A 17522-nucleotide genomic window follows, 5' to 3' on the forward strand; every position below is an offset into this window, starting at 1 on the left:
CAAGAATCAAGCCATTATTCCTAAAGAAACAGGAAGCTTGTAGACCTGAGAACACCATACCAGGTGTGAAGCACCGAGGTGGCAGAATCATGTTGTGGGCTGTTTTGCTGCAGCAGGAACTGGAGCTCTTCATAAAATAGACGTCATCATAAAGAAAGAACATTACATGCAGATATTAAGGTAGCATCTTGAGACATCAGCCAGGAAGCTAAAACATGGGTGCAAATGGGTCTTGCATATGGACAATAGCTCTCAACATACAGCCAAAATGGTTCAAAGGTTGCTTGGAGTGGCCATTACAAAGACTTGATTTGAAGCCCATCAAAAATTTTGGGGCATATCTGAAAAGGCTTGTGCGTGCAAGGCAACTGACAAACTTGACTCCATTACACTAATTCTGTCAGGAGGAATGGGCCAGGATTCCAATACTGTCAGAAGCTTGTGGGAGGTCACCCAAAACATTGGACCCAAGTCATGCAGTTTAAAGGAAATGTAGTCTGATTCAACTTCAGTGAGACAAAAAAAATCAAATGTGTGATTTTGCACAGCATATGTAAACTTCTGGCTTCAACTGTATGATTGTCACAGCAATGGGTCAGAACATTCATGGCTGTGTGATATGTCAGTTTTTCAATAAATCTATAAAAAAATACTTTTTCTGTCAATATGGGTTACTCTGTGTACATTGTTTAGAAAAAAATAACTTAAATCCTTTCAGCAAATGGCTGCAATACAAGTGAAACATTTAAGGGGGGGCTAATATGTATGTCACAAAAACAATATTTCAGAGTATGCTGCATATGCACAGTACATTAGTATATTCTCTCAATACCAATACTACAGCTGCAGAATAATCATTATATAACTGACAAACATATCCCATACCGGATCGGTCGTGGCCCGGGTTAACAACGCCCGCCCCCGGCACTGCTAACCTGCAGGGCGTCGGTGGAAATTCAGCTACTGTGGGTCGAAGACAAAGAAGAGGAGGGAACCGGATCCAGCGTCAGAAGAAAAAGAGGAATGCACAGAGCCTACAACTGAGTGTAGGGACTTTGAATGTTGGGACTATGACAGGAAAAGCACAGGAGTTGGTTGACATGATGATTAGGAGAAAGGTTGATATTCTGTGCATCCAAGAGAGCAGGTGGAAAGGTAGTAAGGCTAGAAGTTTGGGAGCAGGGTTTAAATTATTCTACCACGGAGTAGATGGGAAGAGAAATGGAGTAGGGGTTATTTTAAAGGAAGAGCTGGCTAAGAATGTCTTGGAGGTGAAAAGAGTATCAGATCGAGTGATGAGACTAAAATTTGAAATTGAGGGTGTTATGTATAATGTGGTTAGCGGCTATGCACCACAGGTAGGATGTGACCAGAGTTGAAAGAGAAATTCTGGAAGGAACTAGATGAAGTAGTTCTGAGTATCCCAGACAGCGAGAGAGTTGTGATTGGTGCAGATTGTAATGGACATATTGGTAAAGGAAACAGGGGCGATGAAGAAGTGATGGGTAAGTACGGCATCCAGGAAAGGAACTTTGAAGGGCAGATGGTGGTGGACTTTGCAAAAAGGATGGAGATGGCTGTAGTGAACACTTATTTCCAGAAGAGGGAGGAACATATAGTGACCTACAAGAGCGGAGGTAGAACCACGCAGGTAGATTATATTTTGTGCAGACGATGTAATCTGAAGGAGGTTACTGACTGTAAGTAGTGGTAGGGGAGAGTGTAGCTCGACAGCATAGGATGGTAGTATGTAGGATGATTCTGGTGGTGGGTAGGAAGATTAAGAAGACAAAGGGAGAGCAGAGAACCATGTGGTGGAAGCTGAGAAAGGAAGAATGTTGTGCAGCCTTCCGGAAAGAGGTGAGACAGGCTCTCGATGGACAACCGAAGCTCCCGGAAGACTGGACGACGACAGCCAAGGTGATCAGAGAGACAGGCAGGAGAGTACTTGGTGTGTCATCTGGTAGGAAAGGGGAGAAGGAGACTTGGTGGTGGAACCCCAAAATACAGGGAGTCATACAAGGAAAGAGATTAGCGAAGAAGAAGTGGGATACTGAGAGGACTGAGGAGAGGCGAAAGGAGTACATCGAGATGCGACGTAGGGCAAAGGTAGAGGTGGCAAAGGCTAAACAAGAGGCATATGAAGACATGTACACCAGGTTGGACATGAAAGAAGGAGAAAAGGATCTCTACAGGTTGGCCAGACAGAGGGCTAGAGATGGGAAGGATGTGCAGCAGGTCAGGGTGATTAAGGATAGAGATGGAAATGTGGTGCCGGTAGTGTACTAAATAGATGGAAAGAATACTTTGAGAAGTTGATGAATGAAGAAAATGAGAGAGAAGGAAGAGTTGAAGAGGCAAGACTGAAGGACCAGGAAGTGGAAATGATTACTAAGGGGGAAGTCAGAAAGGCACTACAAAGGATGAAAACTGGAAAGGCAGTTGGTCCTGATGACATACCGGTAGAGGTATGGAAGCAATTTGGAGAGATGGCTGTGGAGTTTTTGACCAACTTATTCAACAGAATACTAGCGGGCGAAAAGATGCCTGAAGAATGGAGGAAAAGTGTTCTAGTTCCCATTTTAAGAACAAAGGGGATGTTCAGAGCTGTGGGAACTATAGAGGAATAAAGTTGATGAGCCACACAATGAAGTTATGGGAAAGAGTAGTGGAGGCTAGACTCAGGACAGAAGTAAGTATCTGCGAGCAACAGTATGGTTTCATGCCTAGAAAGAGTACCACAGATGCATTATTTGCCTTGAGGATGCTCGTGGAAAAGTACAGAGAAGGTCAGCAGGAGCTACATTGTGTCTTTGTGGATCTAGAGAAAGCCTATGACAGAGTACCAAGAGAGGAACTGTGGTACTGCATGCGTAAGTCTGGTGTGGCAGAGAAGTATGTTAAAATAGTACAGGACATGTATGATGGCAGCAGAAAATGGTGAGGTGTGCCTTAGGTGTGACAGAGGAATTTAAGGTGGAGGTGGGACTGCATCAGGGATCAGCTCTGAGCCCCTTCCTGTTTGCAGTGGTAATGGATAGGCTGACAGATGAGGTTAGACTGGAATCCCCTTGGACCATGATGTTCGCAGATGATATTGTCATATGCAGTGAAAGCAGGGAGCACGCAGAGGAACAATTGGAAAGATGGAGACATGCACTGGAAAGGAGAGGAATGAAGATTAGCCGAAGTAAAACAGAATATATGTGCGTGAATGAGAAAAGTGGAGGGGGAAGAGTGAGGCTACAGGGAGAAGAGATAGCGAGGGTCGACGACTTCAAATACTTGGGGTCAACAATACAGAGCAATGGAGAGTGTGGTCAGGAAGTGAAGAACGGGTCCAAGCAGGTTGGAACAGCTGGCGAAAGGTGTCTGGTGTGTTATGTGACAGAAGAGTGTCTGCTAGGATGAAGGGCAAAGTTTACAAAACAGTGGTGAGGCCGGCCATGATGTACGGATTAGAGACAGTGGCACTGAAGAAACAACAGGAATCTGAACTGGAGGTGGCAGAAATGAAGATGTTGAGGTTCTCGCTCGGAGTGACCAGGTTGGATAGGATTAGAAATGAGCTCATTAGAGGGACAGCCAAAGCTGGATGTTTTGGAGACAAGATTCGAGAGAGCAGACTTCGATGGTTTGGACATGTTCAGAGGCGAGAGAGTGAGTATATTGGTAGAAGGATGCTGAGGGTGGAGCTCCCAGGCAAAAGAGCGAGAGGAAGACCAAAGAGAAGGTTTATGGATGTGGTGAGGGAAGACATGAGGGCAGTTGGGGTTAGAGAGGAAGATGCAGGAGATAGGCTAAGATGGCAAAAGATGACACGCTGTGGCGACCCCTAACGGGACAAGCCGAAAGGAAAAGAAGAAGAACTGACAAACATATATATAACATATAACATTCTCAAGTCTCAGGTAGTCTTCTGTCCTTTACAATCTCATTACAAACAGAATACACACCCCTGTACCCTAAGATGGAAAAGGAGTGCATAATATAGCATCGAAGAACACCTCTCCCATTATAAATTATCTATCTATCTATCTATCTCTATCTATCTATCTATCTATCTATCTATCTATCTATCTATCTATCTATCTATCTATCTATCTATCTATCTATCTCTATCTATCTATCTATCTATCTATCTATCTATCTATACTGTGTGTGTGTGTGTATATATATATATAAATATATATATATATGGTATTGCGAGAATATACTAGTGTTCCATCTCCCTCCGAGATACTGAGATTAAATCTTTCAGATTCATTTGCCAGTAGAAAAGAAAATACATTTTAAAACACAAGAGCTTTATGTAAGAATAAAAATGGCGATGTCCTCTCTAAATTGTCCACACAATGATTTTCATCCATCTAAAGGGAGATAAACTGAGCCTCTTGGTTTTAAAGTGGAGGCGTTCAGGTAGGTCTATAAATAAAATCCTCATCTAAAAACAAACCAAAGAAATTCCCTACTGAGCAAAGCAAGATAAGGTCTATTTTTATGCAAGTACCTGGTTTTGAAATGTCTTCAATAGGAGATAAATGGACAATATACAGTAGCGTCACGTTCAGCACCTTGAATTGTAGTTCACTAAGCATGAAAAGATGGAAGCGCAGGTCACGAGTGGAGTAAAGTGAAGTGCCACACACACACACACACACACACACAGTCTGTTATCATCTATAAATCATAAAAATGTTCCCATTATCTACAGTATCCAGTTTAATACTTCACTGTCTACGCTGCAGAACATGTCTCGGAAAAGATGGCCGGCTGAGAGAGATGCTTTACCACAGGTACGGATTGGGGGGAAACAAATGAGGACAAATCCATCTTAATTATGACCACTTTCTTTGACAAATTTCTGCCTTGTGTCCAGCAGCAGCAGCCCCCCCCTGAACACACACACATTGCTTAACTCCCTAATCCACCGCGATTTATAAGGTTCAAACAATCCTGTCGAAAAGAAGAAAGAAAAGGTCTCCCCAGTACACACAAACACAATTTTGTTGTTCAGTACGTTCGGGGAGTTCAACCTTGAAAGGCTCACGAGAACCATGTTTAAGTCCAGTCCGAAGTTGCAGCAGCAGCCTGCTGAGCTCTAACGAGCTCTCTGTTTGTTATTGTCACTGAGCTGCTTCAGTTCAAATCACACTCCCAGGAAACACACAACACAGCATCCTGCGATACAAATACTTTATGGTGGAAACACATAACATCAATATTTCACATAGATACAGTAAAAAACATACATTGAACAATTAGGATGGTAACTTTGCATGGATTCATGTTACAAATGTAACATTAATAAGCATCATAATAAAAATTTCACTCAATCTCAAGACAGTTTGGTTGTTCTTATTTGGTATCACAATTCAATTAAAGATTAGCAGAGGAATCTTATTCAAAGCAATAAACGTATCATTCACCATTTTTACGCCACACAACAAAGACTCTTTAGAGCCAATGCGAAATGAAAATTAATGTGCCAACCAAATATGAACAAGAGACAGGTGTAAAAGAATATCTGTTCAGGTGGTTATTGTTAACCTGTGTTGAGGGGATCAATAATACATATCTGGTGCTCAATGCTTCTCGAAAACAGAGACAATGGAGCTGCAATATAGCTGGTGGAGGATATTAGACACATTCAGTAATTATATGTAAAGTGAGATACACAGATTTGAAAAATGCATGTACATGAAGATCCCTGGTACACAAAACACACAGAAAGCAAATAAACGTCAGAAGGTCACGGGGCAACAATGCTGACAGCTGCAGTATAAGCGAGACATTTGATATATCTATCAAGTGCTTAGACACTTCTATAAATATACTTTGACATGTAGAGCCTGGCTGGGCTGGTTTTATGGCTCATGTATTATGTGGCATTGTGTGTTTAACATCCATCAAACGTGTGTGTGAGCCGGGGTCATATACACAAGAGCCGACACACACAATGTGTACTATATATATATATATATAAATATATTACTATATATACTACTACTACTTTACTATATTATTACTACTTGTGTGTGTGTGTGTGTGTGTGTGCATGGCAGGCAGCAAATTAGCACTTACAGATGAGAGATTTGCAGCGTATCGGCTGATCTTGCCCTTTTTTTTTTTGATAGACTCACACGTCAACACGCATCCAAATGAAATGTTGATTATCCATCCATCCATTTTCTTTGCTGCCTATCCTGACGAGGGTCGGGGGGAGTGCTGGAGCCTATCCCAGCTGTCAACGGGTAGGATCGCAGGGTACATAGAGACAAACAGTCGCACTCACAATCACACCTAGGGGCAATTTAGAGTGTGTTAATGTTACATGTTTTTGGGATGTGGGACGAAACCGGAGTGCTCGGAGGAAAACCCACGCAGGAACGGGTGAACGGCAAACGGGGTGGTTCTGATAGCCGGGTATTTAATGTAAAAGTAGCCAAACCAAAACATGCTGAATAAACAAACACTGTATACACTTATGAAGCAATCAAAACTCAGCAATATGTTTGCATAGGTAAAAATAGTCTTGATTGATTCTCATCAGATTGTGCAGGTTAACCTAATTTCAGTACATAAGTGTATGGTAAGTGTATAATGTGGTGATATTGATTCATTTGATCTCTGTAGTCGTAGGTTGATTCATGATTATCTCATTAAGACTAATGTGTTTTCGTGTACTCATAGCTTTGAAAGGTTTGTGAACAATGGACCTTTCCGACTGGTGATCTTCAGGTCCACCCCCCTGAGTTACAGTTGCCATCTCCCACAATCTTCCAAAATGGAGAATGAACAGAACAGGTTTGAAGTGGATTCTCTTATCGCGTATTCCTGGTAACATTGGGGTATGTTTTTTGCCAAATGCGGCAGACATGTCAAGGAGGTTCGACAGAGAGGTCTCAACTAATGTCACGCAAGGATATTTACACGGAAGGAAGATTTTGAACGGAGCAGGACAAAAAAGGACTCGATGCAAAAAAGTTTGACGCCTCACAAACTTCATATTGAAATCCAACAGGATAAATTAGTGGAATGATACTGCGCATGTAAAGCAGGGTGAGTACTTTTTACTTTGAAAGATCACGAGTAATATCATTGTAGTCTTTTTAAGTGAGTGGGTGTATTCATTTGACTTGGCTCATAATGGAAACCAGTACTCTGTCTTAAAAGTCCGATGTTATACAAACAGGCAAATAGACATTTCTCTTGCATGACAACAAAGTGAAAGTTTTTCTCCTGCAATGTATAAAGCACTGATAATAATGAAATCAAACTCAGAGAAGACACTTCTCCCTCACTTACCTTCGAACATACAGCCTTGTGTTTGTCGATATTGTCCACACTTAGTTGTACGTGCGCTCTTCCGCGAGCCTTAATGCATCGTAGACACTTCGTCAACTGTGTTTTAGGCTTTGGAAAATGAATCAACCGGGCCCCTTGTTACTTATCTTTCATCAGAATTATACTTTCCCCAAGCGCATCTGAGGACCATTTTGTTTGTAACTTTTCAAAGCGCACGTGACTGACAAAAAGCACTGCTTGTGGGACATGACGACAAGAGGGGTGTGTCAAGCCAGGGGTTCAGACAATGCGGCTACCGTATCTGATTGGCTATTATTGTACGAGTGATTGACAGGTCAGAAAGGTCCATTGTGGGTTTCAGGATGCTGTAGCAGATCTCGTGTTAACACTACTCATCATGCAACAGATCGTTTTGCACATATCCATATATTTTTTTAGAACATTTGAAATACATTTAGTTCAAAACTCAAATGTGCAGTCACTAAAGGCTGTCTTTATTTTTGAAAACATTTTATAGTGGTGTTAGCTTTATTATATGCGAAAGAAGTGCAGTCCTTGTCAACAGAGCTCCTCATCATTAATAAAGTTGAAAACTAACACAGACTGATGGTTTTCATAGGGACCATCATTAGCTGCACTTTGTGTGGCCTCGGCTTGGCACTGCCAACTGCAAAAATTGAGCACGCGTCAGCAGGTATTCCAAGAGAAACATACTCTCTCTATAATGCACACACATAAATAAACACGCACATTACATGACATGAGAGCAATCTGGTGAGGTGTGGGGCGGGAGACTCATCAGTCAAGCGGCAGAGGACAGTGGAGGTCTACTGGTGCACCACTGCTCATTACAGCTGCCATTAGAGCAACACAGACGTGCAGTTAGGGAGCTGCCAATGTGAGCAATGTCTGCCTCTTGCTCTTTCTGTGTCCACTAAAAAGTATTGCTTGCGTCAGTCTCATATAACTTAAAAGAAACATAAAAGCACCTCTAAATGTAGCTTTATCGATGGAAAGCTAAGGTGAAAGCAGCTATGGCTGAAATTGTGTCTTTAAAAAAAAGAAAATCAAAGTTCCATTTAGAGCTAAAATTTTCCCTGAAAACACAGTACAAGCATTTCACTTATGGTTTTTAGGATCGCACTTGAAGAAAAGTTCCTATGTTGTCACATTCAGTCTAGCTTGATACATCTTTCTTGGCTATAGAACAGCACCTGGAGGAGAATGACCATGTCAATGAGGATCTGGACAGAACCGCACAAGCAGAACTGAGATGGGCTTTGGTTCATCACAAAGTAGGATGTCTTGAAGACGTCCCCGGCCATCCACAGCAGTACCATCTTCACACTAAAACAAGGAGACACAAAATGATGAGCAAAGTTCATACTGGCGGATTGGAGATGAAGCATGATCACAGCATGAAGACATGGAGGATTCAGGTGTGGTAGCGAGTCCTTAGAAGTCCCACTTGCTCTTAGTGCTTACAAGTACCCTTCAAGTATCATTTCACAGTTGGTTGCCATGGTAACCCTGCCATAGTAGACTTCTGTGGACCTTCATTGCTGTATGTATGTATTGGGGTGAATACAATACCCGTACTGTTGTACAGAAACTGCAGGTAAGGGAGTGAAAAACCTGCTCTGACACCCATAAAAAAAACACAACTTTGCATCTACACGGTTCCTCTATTACCCTGATAGGACCTGAAGCCATTTTGTTTGATCATAATTGCTATAGGATAGAGTACAGATTGATCATATATTAGTTTACTCCCAAGCTGCATGAAAGCGCCTACAGGCATCTGGAGTGCAAGCAGCCTGATGCAAGCACAGCAGTCTGAAGGAAACGCTCCGGAAGGTGAAAGGAAACATGTTCTTTATCTTGCATCACAGCTTCATATACGCCACTCACCCCACTTTACGTCATCTTAATTGTATCTCATCCCTTGTTTCGAGTCATCCTTGTAATAGTCATGCACCCCATCCTTCATTTACATTTAGTCTTTCTGGCCTCAATTACTGTAATGTTTCGTTGTTACCCTTCACACTCAATGCGCCTACCTCACTTCGGCTCCACCTACTATGCTCCGTGTGTTCTCAAACCCGATCTCCCAAGAGTGAAAACCCATCGGCATGAATGGAACATGAGTTTATACTTTTTATTCTTCTTATTAGAGCTGACTGGGCCCGGGAGAAAGAAAGACCATTAGTCATCAAGGAGCTATATTATGGGGGTGTTACAGAGGTGGGGGAGAAAGCAAAGTCAGAGGACAGCAACTACCCTGCGTGCAGTGGGACTGCCAGGGAAACCACCAGAGATAGAGATGGGAATGATACGGATGACGAGTCTATATGGGTTGGGAAGCAGCCTAATGACCATAGGGATGTATGGACTGTACTGTCCTTGAGCTGTCCTTGCAGAGTCATGTCAAATCCCATCTCTCCCCTGGGCTCCCTTAAGGCACTGGCAGGGAACAGAAACTTTGGCAAAGAAATGACGATCACATTATACTCCATACAGTATGTGGGTCTAGACAAACCAAGTGCTAAGATGATACGATCTTTGCTGGACTAAGTGAGAAATACTGGCTGCAATCGCAAACTGTGGTGGGGATTAGTAAATATAAAAATTGAATTTTTCCATTTGGGTGTAATAGCTGAGCGATGCTGTTGAGAAATTAATGTTCACGAATGAACAACAAACAACAGGGCCAAACTGTCTGAATTCAACTGTTGGCATAGTTTTGCAACTCTTTGGATGAGTGACTGATAACGTCAGCTACTGGCTTCACAAATCAAAAATCTAATCACTGGAGCGTGCCGTCACAACCTTGCTGCTTACAGCAAATTAAAATGCAGACAAGCTTTCACTGACGCGGAAAATACATTTCTGGGTTTGAAAAGCAAGTGAGACACCAAAAAGCCGCCCCGCCCCAAGCCTAGTAATTGACATATACAGTGCCGTGAAAAAGGGCCAGAAAGGTTTGGATTTTTTTTTGTGGCTTAGGAAACAGAATTGTCATTTAATAACTGCATTTTATATTTCCTTGAATTCTCTCTGAATGTTATTAAAATTGGTTTGAGGATTTGAATCCTTTGGGTGTGATAGATGGGGGAAAAAAATGAAAATAATTAAATCAGGAAGGGGAAAATACTATTTCTCAGCACCGTTATAAAGCAAATATATATATATATATATATATATATATATATATATATATATATATTATATACCTATGGATGAAAAAGCAAAGCGCGTGACCAAAATGTACAAACGACAGTCAGAATGCAGTCAGCGAAACTCCCTCCAAATATCCACGCTCATGCTTTTATCCTCGTCCAGCTGCACTTCCTTAAGTATTAATCAATCTTTTTCTTGTTTAAGAAATGTAATAAAGTACTATATACTGTCTGTACAGCATCAAACACTTGCTACTCAGGGGGTCCATATATCCAATAGCTCAATATGCGGGGTTGTGTTGGCAACAATTATTTTCAAGATTGTTTCTCGGTAACCTACAATACAATGTTTGGAATTTTTTTTTTTGTCTCGCAGCAGTCACACAATTATGAATAGTTAGCTCCTGAATGTATGAATGTAATGTAATGAGCAAGTTTGTTACTTCCGCCATTAAAACGTGTGAAACATACAGTATATACTAATTGCTGTAATTCCTTACACTCTTCATGTAATTTGGATGGAAGTACTCTCCAAATAAAGCTGAAATTCTCCTGTTAAAGCACCACTTATTTGTTTAATTGCAAATCATATGTAGTGTTGTTCAGAGCCAAAGATGAAAATTGGGGTTGATGTCCCAATATTTATGGAACTGACATTATCTGGGACTTAGTACAGGTTTCCAGTATCTAGGCTGAATCAAATACAGAATTAGCACTTTACCCCGTGGACTTATGAAATTCCTCGATCCACAAAATTGGTATTAAGCCTCATTTGCCTCTGAGAGCCAGATTAAAAAAAAAAAAAAGAGTAATAATATAAAGTGCAAAATTAGAAGGAGGCAGTGTGTGTAAGAAACTAATCACATCAAATTCATTTATGGAATTGCACATCAATTTAAATAAATGCAATGCAGACATGAACGTAGTGCAGAGCTTGGGGACCTTTTAAGTGACAGACAGGATCGCTTAAATGGGGAGTGGAGTGGGAAGTGAGTCATAAAAAAAAGCAAAAATTCTATATTTAGACTTCTTTAACAACTGAACCATGACATTTTTGTAACCAGCCCCTCTTATTGGCACTCAGTGTTCCACTGCACTGATTCAAGTTAGCATCCTTTTCAAAGCAATCAATGTATACTGGTGTTTGGTTTCTCTTTTCTAAGGGTTATTTCCTCAGGGGGCTTTGTCCTTCAAAGCTTACAGCCTCTTTGAACTAATTTCACTTACAAGTGTGATAACAGTTTGCCTTCAACAAGAGATGACAAGGTGATAAGAAAGCAAACTTCATTTTCTAAAACACAGGGCGCCTGCCCCCATTGTCCTCTACTTCCAATTCATGCAGCGGCCTTTTGTCAGCCACAGTCTGCTCTACACTCCTCCTCCCAACGCTGCCAGCGGAACGACTCTCGGATTGTTACACTTTCTGCTCCCATAACAATTTCAACTTTTGGGGCAAACAAAAATGGCGGCTTTGGCCAGAGCTGCACCAAAATAGTGAGTAACAGACATTTGACTTGTCATAGTTTTGCTTTGCCATACTTTCTTAAATCTTTCTTAAATTCTGACTTGAAATATAATAAGAAAGATTCACTCCTTATAAACAGTGTCATGGTAGCTGTCAGAGGGCAACCAATAATTTCTAGATATTGTGTGATCTAGTTTAATTATTGATAATTCATCCATCATCCATCCATTTTCCATAATGCTTATCCTCACGAGGGTGCGCACTCGCCTGGGCGAGTTGGCAGGTGCCCACCACGGGAAATAGATATGGGTCCTGTGGGACACACTCAATACATGGATTAAAATGAAAAAAAAAATGGCAAATTTAATCAAATCAAATCAAGTGGCGGCATGGTGAATCAGAATGTAAAGCGTTGACCTCACAGTTCTGAGGACCCGGGTTCGATCCCGGCCCCGCCTGTGTGGAGTTTGCATGTTCTTCCCGTGCCTGTGTGGGTTTTCTCTGGGCACTCTGGTTTTCTCCCACATCGCCCAAAAATCATGCAACATTAATTGGACACTTTAAATTGCCCCTGGGTGTGATTGTGAGTGCGACTGTTGTCTGTGTCAATGTGCCCTGCGATTGGGTGGCAACCAGTTTAGGGTGTACCCGCCTCCTGATCGTTGACAGCTGGGATAGGCTCCAGCACTCCCCGCGACCCTAGTGAGGATAAGGGGCAAAGAAAATGGATGGATGAATAATCAAATCAATTGAGATTTATATAATTTCTCATGATCTCTGTAGCCATGCAGCAATGTCCCAACTATGACAGCAAATTCAAACCTTCTTTACCATCCTTAATTATTTACTCCCCTTCCTCTGGGTAATTTCGTTGCTCAAGAGACAACCGCCACGATTATTAAAGACAAGTCATTAACACTGTAATTACAGCAAGCAGGTCATCGGAACAAGTATACTCTCAAAGGCAATGCATCAGAATGGAGACCAAAACACCATGTGGAGGTCATTTATCTTTGCCAGGCATGCATCCAATTCCCACATTTTACTCTTTGTCATGCTAGTCTCACATACCGCCAGATGACAAGAGGGCACATTTATTGCAGGTCTTGATGTGGCTGCGCTGACAACTGATGAAAGACCACGAGAACAAACGACTGAGTTTGGGCCAGAGTGATGCTTAGCATATGGACACAGAGAGGAAGTAATTATGGTATTGATTGAGAAGACTCAGTGAGTGACTACAGCATCTCACATTAATAAAGAGACACACTAGGCGTTAAACAACAGGGTTTGGTTTTATTTCAATGATAAAGGCAAACCCAAATCTGTAATCCGTGAAATTACGTATCAGCACTGCATTACCAAAAGTGTATACACACAGTATACACACATACGCACACTTCATGCATCAGCTCAGGCTGGTCAGGTTGCAGTGATCGCACCTGACCAGACACCTTCATTTGTGCTAAGAGCTGAGAAATGAGAGCACAAGTGGTGAACTGGGCACTTCAGAAATAAATACAGTATAAAATGAGCGGGTCTTCTGTGGAAGAAAGTGGAGGGAGGTGAGGATAAAATATCGATGGATGGATGACAATTTAGTTGAGTTGTTAAATCCTGAGAAAGGTGATGAACAAAGCCACCCTAATAGTTAAGAGTGACAGGACAGGAGAGAGCGACGGACAAAGTGAGGGAAGTCTACATTCGAGGAGGCCACTAATTGTGACGAACATTGATCGGGCCGTCGGGACAACTATTTGCTTTTTGGTTCAGTTCCGGTGGTGTAGGGAACAAGACGTGGGTCGAGTGGCATTTAGAAAGTGACTTAAATACACACAATAGAAATAAATGCACAATATGGAAAAGCTGCAGTGCACTCATTTCGGGTCTGAAATGGCGAATCTTTAAAATATCAATAAAAGTCAACTGAAATACGCTTGCTAAACAATATTGATAATGGCTGACCAACCTGCCCAGATTACCAATTACTTTTAATTCCAAGTATTTGAATAATATTTATTTGAATGATCATATCCGACTGTACGACAGTATATTATCCATCAATTCATTTCTATACTGCTTAGGCTCATAAGGATTGTAGGTGGGTTGAAGCCTATCCCAGCTGACTTCGGACGTGAGATGGGTACACCCTGGACTTGTCGCAAGCCAATCACAGTGCATATATACAGTAGGTAAGTGACCGCTTGCAATTACATTTACACCTAGCCGATAGCCGAAAACATCTAATGGGCTAAATCGCACACGTTATTTCGCCCGTTGCTCACATTATGGGCATTTGACCACATCCTAGCTGAGATATAAACCCACATATCTTTACATTGCAATGTATTATGGTAGCCTGAATAACACAAAACACACATTTGGGAATTTAAACAAATACATGGGGCTGTTCTGTAAGTTGTGGCATCGATGGAAGATCAACTTTTGGGGTTGCAGGCATAATGTAGCTTGCTAGCTCATCACATTCTGTACTGGGAGAGATCATCTTTGCACTAAAAATTAAGTGGCTTGCATTTACACTGGCGATGGATACTTATAAAGTGGGGGTGTGCTGAGTCATGCCTAAAAAACCCGAAGGCTGCTTTTTAGCCATGCCCAATAAATCTGTACTAGTGTAACACCATACGTATCCCAGCAATTTTGTACATCCAACATTGTTCTTCAAATGTGAGTTTTCTTCTTCTGAAACCACAGAAGAACAAACAGGACCAAAGTGTATTTCTAACTGAACATACTGTCCTACAATCGTTTCTCAAGCAGTGTTGAGGTTTGAGCTTTGCATAGCTTACATCAGCGAGCGAGAGAGATATCTTTGGCAGTGAGCGTTGATCATACGCTAACATACGCCCTGGAGCCAATGTGCCGATGTTTGAAGCCTCAATCGTAGCTTTTTGCAGCACAACCTTGCATGTGTGCGTCAGCATGATGAGTGCACGCATGCTGGTTTGTGTGTCTGTCTGTAATGCCCACACACACAGATGCGTGGGGAGATTGAACAGCATGGCTTTGCTCTTGTAGAACCGCTCATAGGCCCAATAACTATGAATAATGCATGTTCATTGATTGGACATGGGCAAATGAAGAAACGTGATAATATGTGTATGATAATGGATTCAACAAAATGAAACAAAGGTTAGGTGAGGAGGTGTATCGGTCAGTTTGCCTGAAGTTATTTTCAGTACATCTGGGATGAAAGCAGCAGTAGATTGGTCTGTTTTGTGATTAAATGTGGTTACTGAAGAAATGGAAAGCTCAAAGTGTTAGACAAACAAAAACACATATACTGCATTAAAATGCTACTCTGCCATTATTTCCATCCATCCATCCATCCATCCATCCATCCATCCATCCATCCATTTTCAATACTTTTTACCCTCTACAGGTTGTAGGGAGCAGGAGCTACACCCTGGACTGGTCATCAGCCAATAACAGGCCACATATATTATAGAGACAGACAACCATTCACACTATCTCTGGCAAGAACTGTTGCCTGCACCCAAGTCAGGCGAATACCACAACATCATAAGGCACCCCGCCATTGTATTAATCAAAGCATATTTGCAAGAGGTCAAGGGAGAGAAATCAGCAAGTCTGAAAAAAAAAACCATCTTGCTGATTTCGTTAATTGTATTCTGTGACAGTTACAAATGTCAAAACAGGAAATAATGAAAATATTCTGTTAAAAACTGGTGGTTTCTCCTTCCTACATTTTGATTTACAGTACAGTACATCAATCTCCATGAAACAATCTCAGCTTCTGTATAGCTACCATCACCAAATAAATCAATGTATGGATGCATAAACAGCCCCTGTGTGTTTCCTGTGACAGCTTTGCAAGACAGTCCATCCTACATTTTCCCACTACGGCTCCCGTTTAGGGAATAATGGTGGTTCATAGGTCACAAAACAATTTAAGGTCATCACCATGTTTGCACCATATCCTCCAGGGCCTGACTGTAAAAGTCCGAAATGGCTGTGAGGTAAAGGCCACCTCAAAGGAAACATGAAACTGTCATCAGGCTGCTGTTGAGTTCTGCACACAATGGAGGGAAGAAATCAGCTGTTAGCTGTGGACATGTGTGTGTGTGTGTGTGGTGTGTGTGTGTGTGTGAGCGAGAGAGAGAGAGAGCATGTCAAGGACAATACGCACACACGACACACATGCACACACACACAAACTCCCTCCCTGATGGTCAAGGAGGACTGCAATTCTTCATCCTAAAATGTGTGGATGGATGTGAATTGAATGCTCAGGGGTGATTGTTGTGTACACTTTGAACTTGAAAGTCTCCATCTACCGGATGTACCTTAAGTGATATTGTTCTGCAGTTTGAATAAAAGGGACAGGGTTAAAATTACATTTTTAATGACGGGGGATAAAAAAGGAAAATGCCCAACACGGTATCAACATCACCCACACATGGAGGTATTTATATGAATCTTGTTATTGTTGGTATGTGACTTTTTTTTTTTTGTCTGCTTTGTTCCAGCAGTCAAAAGCTATTTAATCAACCTTGAACGGTAGTGTCTACAAAAGAGCTGTGGGGAGGGAAAGGTAGAAAGATCTTGTATATCTGGTGCTCTAGGAAGGAAATGTTAAATTAGAAACAAGCACCAAATAAATATTTCTTTCAGAATTTTTGGAGGTGTAACAAAAAAATAAAAATATATAAAAATATTTCTACTTGAGCATTACCACAACTTCACTTTTAATGCAGGTATCTGGAAAAAACTATGGAATTTCTCTGCTCACTGAGGGAATATACATATTGCAGTTCTCCAAGTAGTCGATGTTAAAAAAAAATAATAATAATAAACTAGATGGATTTTTGTGCAAGCAAGATAAGTATCATCTCACTTTAGCACACAAATCTCTGTTGTGGAATTTTCACCAACTTACTCAGTCATTTTCCATTTACATAGGCTGCACTGTCAGTCACATTTAATCAGGTCAAAACTAACGCCACAGATTAATAGGCGATTTGATGTACTGTACACACGGGAAATATGAATTAAACGTAAATCAGATAAGGTTGAGATGAGGATGCTCGGATATAATGAGCATTACCTGCTATAAATACAACTCACAACATGACAAAAAAAGGTACAAGGTGCTTTTGTCAATTTGGCAATATGATGGTACTCAAAGGCCCACAGTGCTACAAAAGACAGCTACGGGGGCCTCCACAGTACAAATAATAAAAATCTGTATAAAGAAACTACATAAAATGGGTATGTACAGTATAAAAATTATACATTAAATGTGAAAATATCAAAGATGAGGAACCGTTCGACATAGTCAAAGTCTCAGTACCAAGGTACAAAATGACATTTACAAATTAAAAGGCAGTGTGGGGAGTTGTGTGTGTGTTTGTGTGCACATATGCATGTGCGTGGGGGTTCAGGGTTCAGGTGGCCAAAGGACAAGAGAGGCAGAGGAGGCCGAGAAGTCAGAGTTTAGATTCCTGACAGCCTGATAAATTAAACTGTCTTCATGTCGGCTGGTCCCGGGCCACAGACTCCACAGTCTCTTCCATGATGGCAGACTG

The 17522-nt window shown here is 41.4% G+C and overlaps 1 protein-coding gene across 1 annotated transcript in view; it reads right to left on the reverse strand.

Annotated features, from left to right (window-relative positions):
• Window positions 1–7781: 7781 nt before the first annotated feature.
• si:dkey-246g23.2 (solute carrier family 66 member 2) overlaps window positions 7782–17522 on the reverse strand; it is a 40073-nt gene continuing 30332 nt past the window's right edge. The window contains exons 5-6 of the mRNA XM_061821516.1: window positions 8523–8655; window positions 7782–8242 (exon numbers count right to left, since the gene is read on the reverse strand). Coding sequence (XP_061677500.1) covers window positions 8111–8242; window positions 8523–8655 — 265 coding nt within the window. The 3' untranslated portion in view covers window positions 7782–8110. The remainder of the gene's footprint in view (window positions 8243–8522; window positions 8656–17522) is intronic.

This window comes from Syngnathoides biaculeatus, chromosome 6 (genome assembly GCF_019802595.1).
Source record: "Syngnathoides biaculeatus isolate LvHL_M chromosome 6, ASM1980259v1, whole genome shotgun sequence".
Classification (NCBI taxonomy): Eukaryota; Metazoa; Chordata; class Actinopteri; order Syngnathiformes; family Syngnathidae; genus Syngnathoides; species Syngnathoides biaculeatus.